Here is a 20,076-nt window from a genome sequence, read left to right on the forward strand (position 1 = left end):
TCGTTTTCCGGCTAATAAGTTTAAATCTCAACTCTACTAACACATATGGTATTGGTGAAAAAAAAAAGTAATAATAAATATGTATTTTTTTAATTTAACTATTTTAAGTATATAAAATATTTTTAATTTCCTAATTTTTGTGGGTATACAAAATTTTTAGAGAGCCTAGTTTTTTCCCATTTTATATGACAGTCATGTTAAAGCCAGTATAAGCTTTTTTTTTTTCCTACGACCGGCATAAGTGTGAACCGCCCTGGAACTACCGTAGGTATTGCTTCAGGGCGGATATAAGCCTACAGCCTTCCTAATAACGACTTAATATTTGCGGTTATACCTGATAAATTACTCTAATACTAATATTAATAAATTATTCTAATTACCATTAATTAGTACATAAACGAATTGTCAGTGATTTTCAAAATTATTATGGTAATCAGTTTTACAGAATATATTTTATAAAGAAAAAAATGTTAATAGATTTAAAAATTTTCTAAAATAAAATTGGTCCTTGAATTTGTGTGATTAGCATTAATCTTTTATATTAATTAAACTTGATAGTAAAGATCTCAGTGGTTAAATAACACCACTTAGGACGAACTTTTGAAAATGTTCATAGAGTCATGTCAAATTAACAAGAATTGAGCCAAAAATTGCTGTCGCTTAGAGGTTGATAGTTCAATATATAAAATCTAAGCTAGTTCAATAAACTTATGAGTAATAATTTGACGTCATGTAAATATTATACCTATGTGAATGTAAAAGAATATCTGTACGAAAACGTCATCTATTAGAAATCAAAATAATTATTACCCACTAATAAATAAACACTGTTCAATGTGTTTTAATATAAATATATGTCTATTCTGCTGATAATTATTTATACTATTTTATCTTTTCAGACGGACAATTGTGTGACCAACAAAAATATTATTCGATCATATGGGATGCGGATGTCAAATGGCGATAATCAACAAAAACTGTGCGAATCATTCGTCGTATACCCAAACCACAAATCTGTGCCTGTACAGGATATGGTTTACACTCGGGCAGCTAAACCGTACACAGAAATTGAAAGCATCGTGTGAAGACTAATATTTGAAAAGGTAAAAAGAGATTTATTTTTTCAAATGATCATAAAAAATAAATTTTGATTATAAATTTCCAGGTACTTAATTTAGATGTTAAGTCGCTTAGACCTATTTACCTTTTTTGATAAATTGACTAATAAGATTTTATTTCACTATTATCTTTTCTTAAATAACACACTTTAATAAACTACCTAAGTAATTAACTTTTTTATCCTGAGAAATATAAATATTCATAACAAACATAACGTATATGTACATTATATTTTACTTATCAAATTTTTCTACTTTTATTTTATTATTTATAAAATTCTAGATAGTCTTTTTTTTATTTGTAATCCTACTAACATTGAATCATACAACGTTTAAGGCTTTTTCAACTGTTGTATAGGTGAAAACTTTTTAAACGGCTTCAGTTAAACCTGTTAAAATTCTACGACTGCAGTTTAATGGTAACAGCTAATTACTTTTCTAGGGTTTTGTTCTACGGCTAATTAGTTTTCTGGGTTAACAGCGATTTATTTTTCCGAACGTCTGTATAGTCCCAAAGGAATCGAAGTATTATATAGTGTAGTTTCGTAAACACAATTTTAAAATTTATAGCAAACTAAGGTCTACTTTTATATTTATTTAATTTCTTAAATAATAAAACTACACTTACGTTTCTTTTAGATAAGAATGTCTACTATGAACTATTATGTGCAGCCAAATGATTCTGTTCAGAAGCGTTTTTATTGGTTCATAACTCATCGAAGTGAATCGTGACTGATAAATAAATAATTCTATCAAATAAGTCATAAGAAAGGAGTAAATTGAACAACAAAACATGAAAATATATTATTGTTATTGTTGTTATCTATTACCATATATAATATAATACAAATATTATGTAAAAGAATTTAAAATAAGCTTTATATTAATGAATTATTCGATACATCGTATAAACCGTATCAATAAACTTCATGTGCAGAGCACAGAGTAAGAACACAGCAATTCCATTATTATTATTTTTATTTCAAACTGAGAATAACGAATTTAAAATGTTGACATTTAACATTACTAACTGTATAATACATTTTTTGTGACAAATTGTAATTTTAAAAAGTAAATTAATAGTATAAAAATGAATGTGTCAAGTGTAAATCAATGTACTATCTTAAAATTTATTTATTGTTATTTTTTACTTTTTTATAAAAATATCATGTTCATAAATTGTTGAATAATAAGTTTTTAAATAATATCCTGTGATGATACTTAAAATGGAATTGTTTTTCCTTTTTTTCAAATGAACCTAGTTCGTTTTTTAACTGTGCTGATTCTTATGAACAATAAGACAAAAATCATAAATCGTATTTAGTTGAAGACATTTCCTCCATTAATTGAAAAAATTTCCCTTTTTTCCCTTTATAGGGAACATCTCCCAAAAAATTACACTTTTAAAATCAATAAATTTCTTGAACTTTTTTACTTTAAACTGACATTAATTTTTGAAAAATGGTTGAATCAAAAAAAATATTTTTTTTATAAATACTTAAGATATTTCCCTATAATTTGGTATATTTTATTGATAATAATCAATCTGGCCCTTTACAAAATGGAAACTTTTTCAACTTAATTTTTGAAAATTTTCCGGAAATTTTAAATTATAACTTGTGCAATGTACTTTAATTTGCAAAAAAATTGATTTCTGGACTAGTCTTTGTTGCGAGATGGCTACTGTATTCAAAAATATGTTATTTTCTCAAATTTATACAGATATAACTTTTTAAAAAATGTACATACAAATTTTATTTATAAATATTTTATACATGCCCCTTTCCTTTGATATACATTTTTAGCTTCGATATGAAGTTAAGAAGGTATTGGTCTTGTAATGGTATCTGTCTTTTTTCATGACTGTCTATACAAATTTTTAGCCATCACTGTATTTTAATTATCAATACATCAAGTTAAACCGTTTTAAATATAGCTAAACTTATAGTCGCCAAAAATTTAAAAAAAGCTTCTCAATTTTAGAAATTAAGACAAATATTTCAAAATTACACGTTACCGCCATAAAAATATAACTGCTATAGATTTCATAAAATACGCTGATCATAATGAAATTTTAATAAGATATACGATTATAATATTCTTCCTTTTGATACCATAAATCGGAGTTACTTTAATAATTTTTATATGTTTTCTTAGATTATTTTATTTATAACTAATGTTTAGGTAAATAAATATTTATTTAATTAGCTCAAAAAACAAATTGCTTTCATGATGATTGAAAAATATACATTTTTTTAATTTTTACATTCAATTATCTTAAGTTAAATGTACCTTCCAATATAAGACTGCATTTTAGGTTACTTTGAAACCTCATAATTTTATTCGTTTATCATATTGTATAACAATAAAATTATCATAGTTGGCAAAAATAATTTTTTTTGATAATTATTTTTAAACTATTTCAGTGTTATTAAAATGAGGTTACTTTAATACCATATTTTTTTTCCATAAAACTAATGATTTAAAAGTATAATTTTAATTAATGACGGTTCGTGGGTACTGGTGGTGGGGGTGCGACTTTAAACATAATACCGCTAGCCAAAGGTATAAAAAATTGTCAAATTAAATATAATAAAAGGTCACAGTAGAAAATTGAAATGAAAATAATAATAATTGCAATTAAACTATTATTGCAACCGATAACGACAAGTGTACACGTAGTTAATTCTAAAAATACCCAATATAGTGATATACTAATATTTTACCGTATGAACGACGCTGCTTGTAGTCCAAACATTGCTCGTGTGTGTATGCGTACTCATATATACTGAGGAAAACAACTTTAATGTTGTCGCGCACGACAAATATATTACAACTATTTTACTATTTAAAAATTTGCATTTTTAATAAAAATGTAAAATTTAGAATATACAATTAATTTTCTTCTTTAAATTAATTTTAGTAGGGGTGCGATTATTCCGTCGTTCAAGCCACGAGGCGCCACTGATTTTAATACAACTAGATATAACTTGTTACATAACTGAAAATTTTTAATTTAAATAACATAGTTTAGGAGCAATAATTATTATACTACATTAAAAATATTTAAATCACAATACCAATTTAATGATTAATTTTATTAAAACTTATACTCAGTTCATTTTCTGGAAGTTCTGCTTAATATAATTAATAAAACATTTGTGAAGTTCACAAATGTTTTATTAATTATATTTTTTTTTTACATCAGCAAGATACAAACATTTATTTATCACTCGCTTTTCAAATTTTACATTCACTAAAATAAATTTTCCAATTTTAATAATATGTTTACTTGGCTGTTGATATTCAGGAATAGATTCATGATAACTATCAAAAAGTGTGTAAAACAGTTATCACAGTAACCCCATGTTAGATATTAAAATAGCCCCATACCAAAATAGTACTTAAATTTCGTTATAATTAAAACGAAAAAAAATTTAACAATCAAGTTAATTAGCAGTGACCCTCTAAACTTCCTTACATGACTAAAATATTCATATATTATTTTTTACTTGCTTTGCGCAAGATTTAATTTCTGTTATAAGATTATGTGAATGTAACACTAATATTAATAACAATGAAGAAAATAGAAAAATTGTAGTAAAATGTTATTAACGAACAATTTTGATTTCTTGACCAATTGCGCCAGATAATATAGTATTAAAAAAGGCATTTTATATACGTTATCAACAAATTATACCTATGTTAAGATAAAAATTATCAATTATAATTTTTATTATCATTAGTTACTTATTGGCTACTTTGATAATTATTAAAGTAGCCCCTTATTATCAAATTTACCCAAATTTAAGATATGTTTGATTATGAAAATCCAATAAAAATCAAGTAAAGAGAGGTTTTGAGAAAAAGACTACCCACACACGTTAACATTTTTAGGAGTATACAATTAGTTTTTATACTGAAAAAAGCAGAAAAATCACTGTTCCACAAAATGAAACATTTATTTAATCATCAGAAACGAAAATATACTTCAGTTTATTTCAGAAGATTTTTTAATATTAAGTCTCTCATTTTTCCACCCTCACAATTAACTGCACCAAAAACCCAGCGTCTGAGTTAGATATACATCTCTTTTTTGTTACTTTTGGATGTTGAAATATCTTGAAATCGTCTCCGATTTTTCCACTAAGGTTTCTTTTTTTGTCGCGTTAGATCAATTTGTAACGAGTCATGGAATTCCTGATGAAATTTATTCTGATTTTGAGACGACATAGTTGATGCTGCGCGTCAACTTAAATACTTGTTCCACGAAACTGAAACAACAAATTGGTAACTAGTCGTTTTCCATGTAATTAAAATAACCCCTCATTTTGGTGGTATGTAGAAAGTAGGTTTTAAAAGCGCTGTATTTTTGATAATTAATATATATTTCTTTAATTAAATTCAAATTTTTTAACTTCTTTCTTTTTTTTTTTTAACTTCAAACTCTTATAACATATAAATTTTTTTAGAAGTCAAAAAAATTTTAAATATTAGTATGTGCGACTCTGGAAGAAATCGAATATTACTTAATACCTAAGGAGAAACTCTATTTAAAAGGAAACGTGGTACAAACACACACATATTTTGGCTTAATATGAAAAAATTTGATCCGATTTTAGTAAAACTGAATTTACAGTAGATGTTATAATTTTATTTAGGCGTCACACTCTTATCCGTTAAATATATTTAAATAAATATATTTCTATAAATATCATAATAAAATATACATAAATAATCTTGATAGTTAAAAAACTGCTCAAACATAAAGGTACTACAAATGTTTATTGCTAAAATAAATGTATACATACATTAAAATAGATTGAAGTAAATATTACAGCAAACATTGTTTGATCAAAAAAAGTATGACATCACAATGAAAATAAATTTAAAAAAAAAACCATATAAGTTAAACTTAAAAAAAAATTAAATGTACTATAAACATTTGAATTCTACCTAAATAAGTTTCTTGTTAAATAACTTTAAATTATAATGACGCTTAAAACCACGTTGTTATTTTCATTAGTGTTAATTAATATTTATCATCTGGCAACTTGCGATCATTCAAAAATCATTGATATCCTCAATTCACTTCTCGAACCAAGTAAATGGTCAAACGAACAAAATTTCTGTTTAAAATTGGGTGATGAAAACTCTTATATAATGAAAAATGATTTTTTCAATGAAGAACCATTAAAAAAGAACGACAAAAACGAAAATAAAGTAATAGAAAAGCTATTAAAAACATCCATATTATTAAACTGCGTTTATGCAACAAAAATTTCATACCTCGTAGATAATTTAGATGGTATTAATAATAAATGCATGAAAATACATGATAAAAAAGAAGTAGAGAATGCGAATTGTTACTTCGAAATTTTTAATTGGAATCTTGCGAAAGTAATATTCATGTCGACTATTTTTAATAGCGCATTAGATTTTCTTGATAATTTGTTACCGAACGTGACAATAATAAATTTTCAACGAGAAATATTGAAAGAATTAAAAAAATTAGAGACTGTGTCGTTAAATAATGCTAATAATGTCTCTATCAAGTTTTCAAATAATAATCAAATATTTATTTCATTGTTTAATATAACTGAAAACTACTTAGAAAATTATTGCTATCCTATAGTCATTACAAGGGATTATAATGAGAATATATCGAATGTGGAAAACACTGAACAAAAACAAAAAAATATAATAGTTTCAAAAAAGTATGATTCAGACTTAAAATGCATATGGATTTTAGAAGAAAAGTTAAAAAAGAATTTCAAACAAATGTTTCAGGAAAATTATTTATCTTTAGGTTTTACCTTTGTAAAGTCTTTAAACAAAACTGACTATTTCTTGAATTCATAAATATTATCTAGAAGTCTTTAGAATACATAATTATGAATTATAGCTATTTACTAATTAATATTATAAAGTCTTACTTAGCATATTATGTATAGATCCTTGTACACAATTATTTTCCAAATTTAACCATAACATTAACATTTTAAGAATTACATATTAAGGAGACAATTGATTTTTTTTTAATATCAAATAGAATTTTTTTTTTTTTAAAGAATATTGACATTTGAATTATCATGTAGTTATTAAAAAAGCTTAAGGTCAATACATGTTCGTTGTACTACGTATACAGTTTATAAATTTTACATGTATGATGTTGTATTGATATTTCGTTTAATAAACTTAAATTTGCGATAAATAATTTTTTTTGAATGACAGCAAAATTAAAAACTGATATGCACTTTGAGTAAAATTTACATTTTCCGAATAGAATAAAATTTTACCATGAATTAAAATCAGAAAAAATTTTTAGGACGAGAGTAGTTTTAATAGGATTATCTGTAAAAACAGCTTGAAGTCAACTGATTGCCATATAAGCTCTAAGAGTTTATAGTAAGCTTTCTAAATTATTTATTTAGTCAATAAAACTCTATAAAGGTCTAAAATGAATACTAATTCATAATTAAAATTAGTTGTGTGTTCACTTAGATTCCAAAAAATATGGAATAGAAATTATATTATTTTAATATTAAAAAAATTTAAGTAAATACATAACTTTAGTATTTCTTTATTCATTAAACAATTTTAGTAATAGATGGTACAATTATTTAAGTTGAAATTTATATTTAATTTGTACTTGAAATATTTCATGAAAAGTTTCAGTGAAGTATTTTAATTTATTTTGTTTCATGAAATTTTAAATCATTACTTGTAAACAATGTGAAAAATTGTTATCTGAAATATTTGCAATTAATGACACATTATAATGAATATCTAAACAATGAAGTTAGAGAGGACGATCACCTCTTTCTCAATGGTTATAAGTGACACGGTACTCAGTCGCACATCACGTTATCAACCTAAATGGAAGTGCAGGTTTTGATTCAGAAGTGAACGGTGGTATGAGGTAAAAATGGATTGTTTACACGGGTGGCGGGTTCTAATCTCGTAGCGTGTATTTTTTCACATGATTTCCTATACACTTTCGATGACCGGCCGTGGTCTTTAGTTAATAGATAATCCGTTGATCCAATGCAGACTTACGTCCAGTTTTAATTCATGATATATAGTTATTGTAACAAAAATCAACAAATTACAACAATTTTACACATCCACAAAATTTCTCAACAAAAAGATCAATTTTCAAAAATACATACATCTATAAATATTAAGATTTAACTACCCAATAAAAAAATTACATATTACTAGTATAATCATTTAAAGATTTTTAAAATATAATGTAGAAAAATTGGATTCTTTTCACATTTAAAGTGTGTACAATAAAATGAATTAATTTTACAATAAACATACTAAAACTGATCGTAATATACAGATCTACAGACAATATAGCGTTTTAAGCTTTAAAAGTGGCCTACATATTGAAATTTTGACCTACATTTCAACCGGATATACACGATCACTCTTACAATGACCCCGTTGATAAATGTCATATATTTCAATTAAACTATTCCCAATAACCTGTTGAGAGAAATTAGTATTTTATATATTCAAATATTTTATCATGCTCAAAAGTAAAAACGTAATTGGTCTTTCACAAACACCGCAGTTCTTGCAGCTTAGTCTCCGTTATTTATATTGATCTTTGCTCTTAAATGGTCCCTATCATTTATCTTTAAGACCGCATGACGCTAGTGTTGATCATAACAATACAAAATATATTCATATAGAAGACATATAGTCTGTGATAACAATCACCGTTAATGTGGTAGTACGTTGCTCTCAGTTATCAGTTTTACTAGAGTTGTTGGTTATTAAACTGTTAAGGTAAACAAAACTATTTTAGACTGTTATTTCTTGTATGTTCTTACACAATTATTTATATATTTTAGGATATCTGTTTCATCAAGGTATTAGAACTATAATGGTAGCTGACAATGTAAATGGTGGTAACACATATACTCCAACTGTCGTGGCACAAATCCGATATTTATTGCAATGGTTTGGCGAATGGAGCGAAATGGAACGTAGTGACTTCTTACCCGTTCTTGTGCATGAATTTGGGAACAATAATAGTTCTGTCAATGGTCTTTTACCACTTCTGGAAAGCTTGTGCAAGGAAGATAGTCGTCCACTGAGTTTGTTTAAGTGCCGTATTAAACTATTCACTGAGTGGGTACAAACATGGTCAGATAGTGACAAAGAAAATTTCTTGAATGGGATCCGATCAATGGATTTAGATTTTGCTCAATTATATGAACAAAAAGCAATCACAAATGAAATTAATAATAAAGAGTATTGTAATGGTATTAATGGTGACCATAATTCTGAAGAAGAATTGATTGAATAAAAACTCTGATGTGCCGTGTAAACATTCTGTGATTTCATATGTACTTAATTTAAGTTTATCAAAACAAATGTATTTTTAAAGACTTATTCTTAGATTCAAATATTATTTTAACTTAGCGAATTACAAATTAAGTTAATGAGCTAATATTGCATGTACCTTAGTATCTAACAAACATCATATAACGTTTTTAATTTTTCCTTCATAAAACTTTTAAATTAGCTTCAACTTATCTTTTTATTTTTGAACATAATAATTTAAAAAAATTTAATACTGGCTTTATAATTATGTTTTATCAGTTTTTAACATTTATTTTTAATGGTTAATTTATATTTCATTTAATTCATGTTTAACTAAATGTCGTCTTCTATGTTGATAATAATATCCAGTGCTTAGAACTTTATGCATTTATAAAATTTATTTAAACCATTTCTGAGACGCTCAACTCAGTGAAAAATTATTTTGAGTGCTTATAGTACCACAGGATTATATTTTATTCTAGGGGAGAGTGATCTCCCTACATCTTCTAAAACTAAATTTTAATTAATATACATTATTTAATGTTAAAAAAACTAACATGAATATCTATTGTTAATCTACTCAAGATGATTAATATAAGCTTTATAAGTACATAAAGATCCAAGCCCTGTTAGTAACAATTTGTTTAAAAGCAACTAAGATAATTGAACAAGAACATTCCCTAGAAATTAAAGTTATTAATTTTAATGGTTTAATTTAAATACTTTTCATAAATAAAAGTATATGATTAACGTACACTATTCTATTCCTTAATTAATTATGACATGTACACATTTACTTATTTTTTATAACCCATGGTTTTAAATCATTTTTTATATAATTTATTAATATAAGTAACATAACAGTATTTTATATTTTAATTAAAATTTGAAAAATATTTATATTTATAGTTAAATTTAAGATAATTATTTATATTGTGCAATATTTATAGACATTTTTTTTTACATTTATTAAGTTATAATATACTTTGTTATAAAATGATTATTTTATTTATCTTTGATAAAAGTATATTATATTAAATAAATTTATTCCAGTTTAATTAAGAAATAATTGATTTTAAAATGTTTGTATTTACAACTAAATTAATTGACTGAATTTTTTGTATTTAGATAAATACATACTAAACACACAATAAATAATGAATAACGTTTTTTTATTCTTTACTCAAAATATTTATTAAATATATTTAAGGATAAGTAGTATTGGTACTTTAAGTGAGAATCCAGAAAAATATTTTGGAAGTAGTCATTTTATTAAATTTGTCCACAAGACTGTTTTTTTATAACTTAAAATTTGGAGCAAATGATTAAAAGAAAAACAGTCTATAGTTAAAATAATTAGAATGATACAGCTATATGATTCTCAATATATCAAATAATTATATTTATTTCGGAGGGGTCATGATAACCATGGATTCACTGATTCCACTACTGTACTATATTATATATATGTCTGAAACAATAATTTGAGGCATTGAATTTAGCAAAAGAAATTTTTTATATTTTACTTTGAATTTATTTAAAAAAATAATTCAGTGTTATGTTTTTATTTGTACTAAATATTTTTTAAGACATCTTGCCTAGGATATTGTACTTTTTAGTATTTATAAATATTCAATATTTCTGTTTGATTTGTTAATTGTTTAAATAGTTTAATAACCTAATCTCATAATAAACACTATTTACTAAATATAATATAATAAACACCACATAAAATACTATCGAAATAACTAATTAGGAATTAATAAACTATTGAAAAATGAAAAACCATAAAATTCATTCAGAAATACTACACGTTTGGTTATCAAACTTGTAGCGTATCAGCTGTTCTCACATATCTAATCTAAGCTTCATTAATCATTGTTAATTATAATGTTATGCAATGAATTAATAAGCTAAAAAAAAATTATACAGTTCAAAGATCGTAATTTTTTAGAACTCTTGTTAAAAATTTTTAATTTTTTCGTTATCATGTAATATTTAACTTCATAAATGTTCATTAATAATTTATTCACTCATGCCAGTAAAACTTTCTTTAAATTAACTTAAGATTAAACTTATTTCCAACTGGAATAATTTTTTTTAAAATTTACATCAAGTTTAAAAGTTATAAGCCTGTTAACCATGGAGCATATACTACATGGTCCTGTTATTCCTAAACATATCTTGGACAGCAAAACAAATTTAAGTCAGTACTTTATTAGAACATTGAGTGAACATGGAGACAAAGTTGCTATGGTATATGATTGTTTTATTAATTCTAAATAAGTATTTACATATTAATAAAAACAATAAGTATTTTAAATTCTCATATTATTCATATATGGACTTAATATATATAAAAAAAAAAAAAAAATTATTAAACTTCTAGTGCTAAACAATTTTCCTACCCAATATCTCTTGTCTATAATATCTTAATCCTTAAAATTTTTAAATGATATTAATAAAACTGTTGCGATAATATTGATATGATTAATGTATATAATTGATTGTATTGATTCATTAATTATAAATATGTAGAAATATAATTATACATAATCAAATAAGCTAGCTGCTAAAACTTAAGAACAAATAAAAAAATAAATTAAAATTTGGAAATTAATATAATTACTTATTGCTTGTGTATTAAATAAATATACAAAAGTCACATTGGGTTAATCATTCAGGGTGATAATTTTATAATTATTTAAAAATTAGATCATCAAAAAAATTGAATGAGGGTCTAGGGAGACAAAAAACATTAGACTAAACTTGGTTAGATTGACATTACAGTATAATCAAAATATTAGATTGGTAAATTAAAAAATGTAGTTTATAAATTAATTTAATTTAAAGTTCGATCAACTTCTCTTTTATGGTACCATAGCACTTCGTAATTTTTAAATTCCAATGTTGTATTTACATTAAATTATACATTTTCATTGTAAAAATTATTTTTATCACAAAATTGAAAATGTTTTTAAATACTATATTAACATCTTGATGGTATCACATAAAACATAATTTAGTAATAAATTTATAAAATTTTAAATGAATTTTGACATTTTTAATTTTATTATTAAATTTATTTATTGTACTTTTTTTTTTTAATTTTTTTAGGTTGATGTCCATGATAATACCAAAATTACATTTAATGATATTCTTAATACAAGTTTAAATGTAGCTAGATGGTTAAAATATGAGTGTGGTATTCAAAAATCTGATGTTGTTGGATTATTTATTGAAAACACAGTTTGGTATTCAACTCTTGTACTTGCTGTTTGGCATGTTGGTGGTATTTGTGCATTATATAATCCATTGTATAACAATCGTAAGTTAATGCTACTCTATTTTTGACTGATACATAAAAATTTTTTATTATTATTTAAGAGGAATTAAAACATGTACTAAATATATGTAAACCTAAAATGATGATATGCTCAAGAATGGGTATTAACTTAGTTCAAAAAGTTTCTAAAGAAATTAATTATCTAAAATATGTATGCCCAATTGAAATTGCTATAAATTTAAAAACTATTCAAGAAAAAAGTTCATTTGTGCCAATTGAGTATGATAATAATCATACTAGTATAATTTTATGTTCGAGTGGAACAACAGGATTACCTAAAGGTGTAGAATTAACTCATCGAAACTTATATTTAATGAACAATATTTTACAGTAAGTAATTTGATATTAAACTAAAAAATTATGCTAAATCTGGTACCTTAAAAATTTATGTCATTACCTCATATTATTATATTTATCTTATTATCTTTTATGTTAAATGATATTTGCTTTAAAAAAAAAAAAAAATTAATGAATAAATTAAATTAAATATTGTAGTTATTTTCTATTAAAAATTTTCTGCTTAAATTTGTTAATAATATTTTATTTACAGATATTTAAATAGCTTTATAGTAAAAACTGATATAATGAATGGCTTGGTTCCTATGTTTCATGGTTATGGATTACTAGTTATGTGTTTAAGCATGGCACTTGGTAGTAAGGTTATTGTTTTTAAATACTTTGAGGAAAACTTATTTTTGAAGTCAATTGATGACCATAAAGTAACTACCTATCAATTTTGATCTATTGTTAATTATTCTAAGTACATTTTTGTTTTAGGCTAAAATTTTAGTTTCAAGTTAAAATTTTTAGCTTGAAAATAAATATTCTGATAGGTTTATTATAAAACTCTTATGATACATTAATTTTTTTTCTTAATATAACTATTTTTTAGATAACAGTTTTGTTTGCTGTTCCCCCACTAATGGTTTATCTTTCAAAAACTCCATTAGTAAACAAGTACAGTTTATCCAGTTTACGAATTATTTATTCAGGAGCTGCTCCATTATCTCATGAAGTTGAACTAGAAGTTATTAAAAAAATAGGCAAAGGTAAACCATTAATAGTTGAACAAGGGTATGGAATGACTGAATTGAGCATACTAGCAACATGCCACGTTCACACTGAAAATTCTCAACATCCAGTGCCCCCGGGCACAATAGGAAATTTGTTGCTAGGAATGTCAGCTAAGGTTCATTTAACTATTAGAACCATTAAGAATAAAAACTCTTAATAGATTATATATTTAGGTAATTGACTTGGAAACAGGCAAAACATTAGGCGCATATAAAAGTGGTGAAATTTGTTTCAAAGGTCCTATGGTAATGAAAGGTTATTATGGTAATCCTAAAGAAACCTCTAATACAATTGATGAAGATGGATGGTTACATACTGGTGATGTTGGTTATTATGACAAAAACTTAAATTTCTTCATTGTTGATAGGATAAAGGAGCTTATTAAGTATAAAGGATATCAGGTAAAAATTATTAGATTGTCTTTTTATAAGTTTAAGAAATTTTGAAAGATATCTCACATTGAACTTAAATTGGTTGGAGACAATTACAAAAATCAGTGGCAGATTGAAATGTTAAAATGTAAAGTGAAAATATTTCAAAATAAAAAAAAATATAATGAACAAACTCAAAATATATAAATGAATAATATTAAATATGGAGGACTGCAGCTGCAGTGATTTATTCATTACTCGAATATTTACCAGTTCCATGAGGCACTGACTCATGTGTTACAACCCAGTATCATAGTCCGCTAGAATGTCCCTTATAAAAATATTGTATAATATTATATTTAATATTTGAAATCAAAAGATTTTGATATTTCAGATTCAATATAAATGTGTTATAACTTAATAAAACATTAAAGGATTAGCATAAAATTTGTGTAGTTAATTTAATTGAAACATCTTACCATATGAGACAATTACTTTTCTTTTTTTTTTTATATATTAAATAACCTAATACTAGTGAAATTTGAACTTAGCAATTATCAATTCAAAAATTTTAAATAATGTTTTAAAAGATCATTTCAACCAATATAAAATCATAATTTTAAAACATATTTTGAATTAAAAAAAAAACATTTCCATGACACTTCGTGACAAATTAATTTTATAAATTATAAAAGCTTTTAATTTTTTATAGGTTGCTCCAGCAGAGTTGGAATCATTGTTATTAACTCATCCCGATATAGAAGACGCAGCAGTAATTGGACTGCCTAACAAAGAAGCTGGTGAATTGCCAATGGCTTTTATTGTTAAAGTTCAGGGTTCCAAACTTAAAGAAAATGATGTTATAAACTTCATGAACAGTTGAGTTATTATAATGTATACATGGTGATCGGTTTATCCTAAACCTTCAATTACTTGCAAAATAAATGCAATGTTGGAGAATAATTTTGGATTACTTTTAATTACATATGTAACATTATGGTTACACTGTGCTTATCAGTATTAAAGAATTACCATATTATTCTGCTTAGTCATAATTGAATAATTTAAACTGTTAACTTATTTGAAATTATTATATAGTATGTATATTTTGTATTGATATTTATATTATCAAATTACAAAATACTGATTTACTATTTCAGGTAAATAAAATGAATAACAAATAATGTTATTAATTAATATTTGTGTTAACAAAAAATCATACTTTTTTAGTCTATATCAGTCGTGTAGCCAACTTCAATTCATATTATACAAGAAACTAAATTTTGCTTATCAGTTTAATAGTATTTAAAAGAAGAAAATATTTCTGTGTCAGTCAAGATCAGATTGGAAAAAAAAATATTTGAAGGTAAATTAAATCTTATTATTTGGATTAATTTAAAGAAACTGATAAAAAAAGAAGTAATTCCTATTAAAAAGAAAGATATAATAGTTGAACAGAATGAGATGATAAAATTATGAATGGATTTGAGATCTCAATTAGTACTTAAAGAAATTTTTTTAACAGATATTGAAAAAAAAACTATTGTTGACAAATTTAGTGGAAAATATTAAAATGCCAAAGAATGGTTAAAAAAATTTAATAAAGAATGTGAAATATTTAATATTATAAATTGAAGTAAGAAAATACAAATTTTAAGATTATTTCTCGAAAAAAGTTCAAAGGAATGGTTTTCAAAGGAAAGGAATTGGCTCTAATTGAATAAAACTTTTAGTAAATAGTTGGTCGGAATAGTCTAATTCATTTATAAAAGTCAATGCTCATAAAAATTAGTCTACTATGTGGTTTTCATTAAATTTAAAATACTTAAATGTCTTTCTAATGGATTATGCATTAAAAAAGGAAAGGTTGGTATTAGAAATGGAGAAATCCATGTCTGTCATATCCAGGATTAATTTAATTGTAGTTGGTATGCTAAATTATATTCAATATAAATTAGATAAAGAAGAGATTTTAAGTACAGATGTATTATTGAATAAAATAAGATTATTCTTTTTAGGCCAACATAAACAAAGACAAGAGGAAAAGTTTAAAACTATACTACAACTTCAAAAAGGAATATTATATATAAGAAATATAATATAATTTGAATAAATCATCTAGAGAGAGAAAACCATATTAAATGTATTAACCATACAAAATTAAAGAATTTTCAGATGTATATTTAATATAAAAATTATAATTTTTCATATGATTTGTATATTTGGCTTGAATGCCATTAAAAATTTTTAACTAATACAAGATAAAAATGAAACATTGGTCAAACAGAATTAGTAAAGTATCAATAAAATAATGAAGATTTTGCACAAGCTAATTAATTGCAATGAATATATTGATGTTTCTAATTTTGATTATCTTACAACATTTAGAAGAATAGAACAATAAAAAAATTAAATAAATCTTTAACAAACATGAATTAGACAATTTAATTAGTTAGACAATTTATGGTAAAATTAATTTCTATTATAAATATATTGAAAATGTAGCGAAACAACTTAAACCGTTAAATAATATTTTCGAAAATAAGTTAAGTTTAACTTAACTAATTAAGTTTTATATAGACAGAGGAGTATAAAAAGCTTTTCAAACATGAAAAAATATCTATGTGCAAGTTCAATTTTATCAATTTATTGTCTGTAGATAGATGCAATATCCACACAGATGCTAGTATAGATGGTTTAGGGACTGCATTTAAATAACCATATTTTTCAAAAAAAACTCAATCTTACTTAGAAAAAGAAAGAACAATTTACTTGGAGCGTTTAGTATTCAAAGAAGCTATTGTATACTGGCCACATTGATTGATTGGAACACAATTTATTGTAGTTTCACATCATAGACCTCTAGAAACATTGAGAGTCAAAGCAAGAGTAGACGAACATCTTGGATACTTGATATATAATCTTTCTCAGTACGACTTCAAAGTTGTATATGCACCTGGCAAAGATAATGCCGAAGCAGGTGCGTTATCAAGAAATCTAGTCATAGAAAACTTTGAAAACAAAGATGATGTATTAAAGGTGATAAATAGTTAATTAAAAAAGAAAATTGGAGATAAAAAATCAATCGAGATGGAAGTTAAAAATTCAAAAATAAATTATGGAAAAAGGAAACATTATGTTTGAAACTCTGAAAAATAGGCAAAAAATAATGGTTTCTCACGAGTTTTGTCTACAATTAATGAACAAAGTTCACAATTATAATGGTCACATTAGTGTTAATCACTTATGTGACCAACTGAAACCATACTATTATTTTAAGAATATGGATAATTTTTTTTGACAAAATTGAATTGAATGTCAAATATGTATAAAAAAAAAAAAATCTAGAATATGCCGACAGATTGGACTACTTTCAAAACTAAGCCCAGCAACTGAACTATAAGATAATATCGATCGATACAGTTAGTTTCGGCGTTAATAAACCATCAAAAAAATATTTATATATCTTAGAAGATAATTTTTCATGATACGCGTTTATTCAAACATCAAATCTCAAAGTACAGAATACATTTTTAAACTAATAGATTATGTAGCAAATAAAAACCAAGTTAAGATGGTTTAGGCAGATCAATATACTGGTATTAATTCAAAAAAAGGTAATAATATTTGAAAGGGAAGAATATCACGCTATTTTTTATGTCTGTTGAGTGTCCAGAGTTAAATGAAAGATTGAATCAGAGAATAGTTAATAGAATACGTTGTAAAATTAACAGTGGAGAAAAAAATGGTCACAAATAGTGGTTGAGTCTGTAGAGGAATACAACAAAACAACCTAACATTACAAAGTTTGCTCCATCATACCTATTATTTGGTATAAAGTAAGAAATAGTGCCGTTTGAATTAAACTACAAAAATAATTGTGTATTAAAATATAGAAAGAACTATTCAATTCTATATAAAACTTTGAAAAAAACAAGAGGAGGGTTGATAAAACTAGGAAAGACTATATATTTAAAGTAAATGATTTAGTTTATATTGAAGACGGAAAAAAAATAGAAAGAAATTAGAAGAAATAAGAAGTTTTTCGTTTAAGATTAAGAAAAATATCAAATACTATGAACAAAATTAAATGTAAGAAAAAGTAGAAAGAAGCAAGTTTTTTCCATACCAGCAAGTTTATTTCATCTTGACAATGCGTTTTATGTACAAGTATATGGGTTTCCTTAAATAGGAATTAAAGTCCTAAAGAGGAGAAGTGTAACATTATGGTTATGCTATGTTTATCAGTATTCAGAAATTGCCATATTATTCTGCTTAGTCATAATTAAATCATTTTAACTATTAATTTGTTTAAAATTATTATATTGTATTAATATTTTATATACTTATTTATAATATTAAACTATAAAATACTGATTAACTATTTAAGGTAAGTAAAATTAATAATAAATAATGTTATTAATTAATATTTGTGTAAATAAAAAATAATACTAGTCTAAATCTAATTCTTAATTTATCAGATAATAATTACTTTTTATAATCATTCCTTATAACTTCAGGGAGTTAACCTGCTTACATAATAAGAAATAAAACTAATTAATAAAATGTCTGGTGTATAACAACTTTTGGACTAGTATTTCAGAAGCAACAATTTAAAGTACTGACTGAATGTGAAAAATGGATGCTGCTATTTTTATCATTAATCACTACCTGGCTTTACTCCTCATCCTGCCTAGGTTTAAAAATAGGAATAATTTCCGAAATGCTGGTTCAAAAGTTGTTATCGATCAGTCATTTTATTGATTTAATTATTTTATATTTTAAGTTAATTTAATCTGTATGAGATATATTAAGAAATATATTTAACTAAAAAAAAATATAATATCAAATAATAAATAAAATGTTAGGTAAATAACAACTTTTGAACATGCAATTTTGAAGTTATTCCAATTTTTACATTTATGGAAGACGAAAAGTACAGTCAGGAAATTACTAGTGATAAGAATAGCAGCACCCACTACTTACCTCCAGTTATTACTTTAAATTGTTAATAACTTCTGAAATTTGAGTGTTTAATGATAAATTGATCACCTGTTTAAACTTGGTGGAATAGATCTAACTGATAAATCATAATAATATAAAATGTTATGTAGATCATAATTAGTCAGTTAAATTATTCCATTCTGTATATATATTTTTTTGCATCGATTATCCTATATAGTCATTATTTAATAATTATTACAATTTTTCAATTAATTAGAATTAGTCTCATCACAAAAGCGTTTGAGAGGAGGTGTTCAATTTGTAGACTCTATTCCAAAAAATCCTAGTGGTAAAATATTACGAAGAAATCTACGAAATCAAATAAACCAATCAAAATTGTAACACAAAAGAAATTATACCTTCATTGTTACTAATCAATTATGTTTTTAAAATTTAAATTAAGCTAAAATAAAGTGTCATGTAAATAATTAAGACTTATTTTTGTCCTGTAAGTTTGATGTCAAATAATTTTTAATAAAAAAAATTTTATTAACACAATATAAATTTTAAGGCTGTTTACAAAAATAAACGATCAAAAATTTGTCATTGAAAAAGTATTTTTATATTTATTACATTAAAATATATATAAATAATTAATTTTACTTCTAAAAACAAAGTTAATGGGTCAATCTTTTTTCATCATGCAAAAAAGATTTTTTTATGTATTTTATTTAAACTAAGGTTAAAACTAATAATTTATGTCTTTATTAATGATACAATTATATTTTCAAAATGTAAATAAATGTTCATGTATTTGTTATACTTCAACATACTATGAGATTTAGTTTTATGAATATATTCTTATTTATAGTGAATTTATGTG

General features: G+C 24.2%; 3 protein-coding genes across 7 annotated transcripts in view; all 3 read left to right on the forward strand.

The window, feature by feature from the left end:
• Positions 1-2,473, forward strand: part of LOC126899861 (hemicentin-1-like) — a 151,450-nt gene extending 148,977 nt beyond the window's left edge. For 2 of the 3 annotated variants that reach the window (XM_050675090.1, XM_050675091.1), the window contains exons 15-16: positions 900-1,103; positions 1,758-2,472. In XM_050675090.1, coding sequence (XP_050531047.1) covers positions 900-1,085 — 186 coding nt within the window. In that variant the 3' untranslated portion in view covers positions 1,086-1,103; positions 1,758-2,472. Of the gene's footprint in view, positions 1-899; positions 1,104-1,757 lie in introns of all 3 variants that reach the window. The other variant, XM_050675092.1, reaches the window with a different exon arrangement.
• Positions 2,474-8,671: 6,198 nt separating this feature from the next.
• On the forward strand, positions 8,672-9,864 carry LOC126898694 (uncharacterized protein C14orf119). The gene is made up of 2 exons (XM_050672981.1): positions 8,672-8,918; positions 8,984-9,864. Exon 2 carries the CDS (start codon positions 9,016-9,018, stop codon positions 9,439-9,441), a length of 426 nt encoding a protein of 141 aa, XP_050528938.1. The 5' UTR covers positions 8,672-8,918; positions 8,984-9,015; the 3' UTR covers positions 9,442-9,864.
• Positions 9,865-11,353: 1,489 nt separating this feature from the next.
• LOC126900076 (uncharacterized) lies at positions 11,354-20,025 on the forward strand. Of its 3 annotated transcripts, XR_007702792.1 has the most exons (9): positions 11,354-11,714; positions 12,576-12,786; positions 12,846-13,134; positions 13,355-13,523; positions 13,697-13,993; positions 14,052-14,279; positions 14,962-15,127; positions 15,480-15,615; positions 16,268-16,410. XR_007702792.1 is itself a non-coding variant. In XM_050675517.1 (8 exons), exons 1-8 carry the CDS (start codon positions 11,601-11,603, stop codon positions 15,527-15,529), a joined length of 1,524 nt encoding a protein of 507 aa, XP_050531474.1. In that variant the 5' UTR covers positions 11,354-11,600; the 3' UTR covers positions 15,530-16,421. The 3 variants fall into 3 exon arrangements, 2 of the variants coding, with proteins under 2 accessions (XP_050531474.1, XP_050531473.1); XM_050675517.1 differs by having other exon boundaries at positions 15,480-16,421; XM_050675516.1 differs by lacking the exons at positions 15,480-15,615; positions 16,268-16,410 and adding an exon at positions 19,471-20,025 and having other exon boundaries at positions 11,355-11,714.
• The last annotated feature ends 51 nt before the right edge of the window (positions 20,026-20,076 follow it).

This window comes from Daktulosphaira vitifoliae, unplaced genomic scaffold, assembly GCF_025091365.1.
Source record: "Daktulosphaira vitifoliae isolate Bord-2020 unplaced genomic scaffold, ASM2509136v1 Scaffold_2, whole genome shotgun sequence".
In the NCBI taxonomy this organism is placed as follows: domain Eukaryota; kingdom Metazoa; phylum Arthropoda; class Insecta; order Hemiptera; family Phylloxeridae; genus Daktulosphaira; species Daktulosphaira vitifoliae.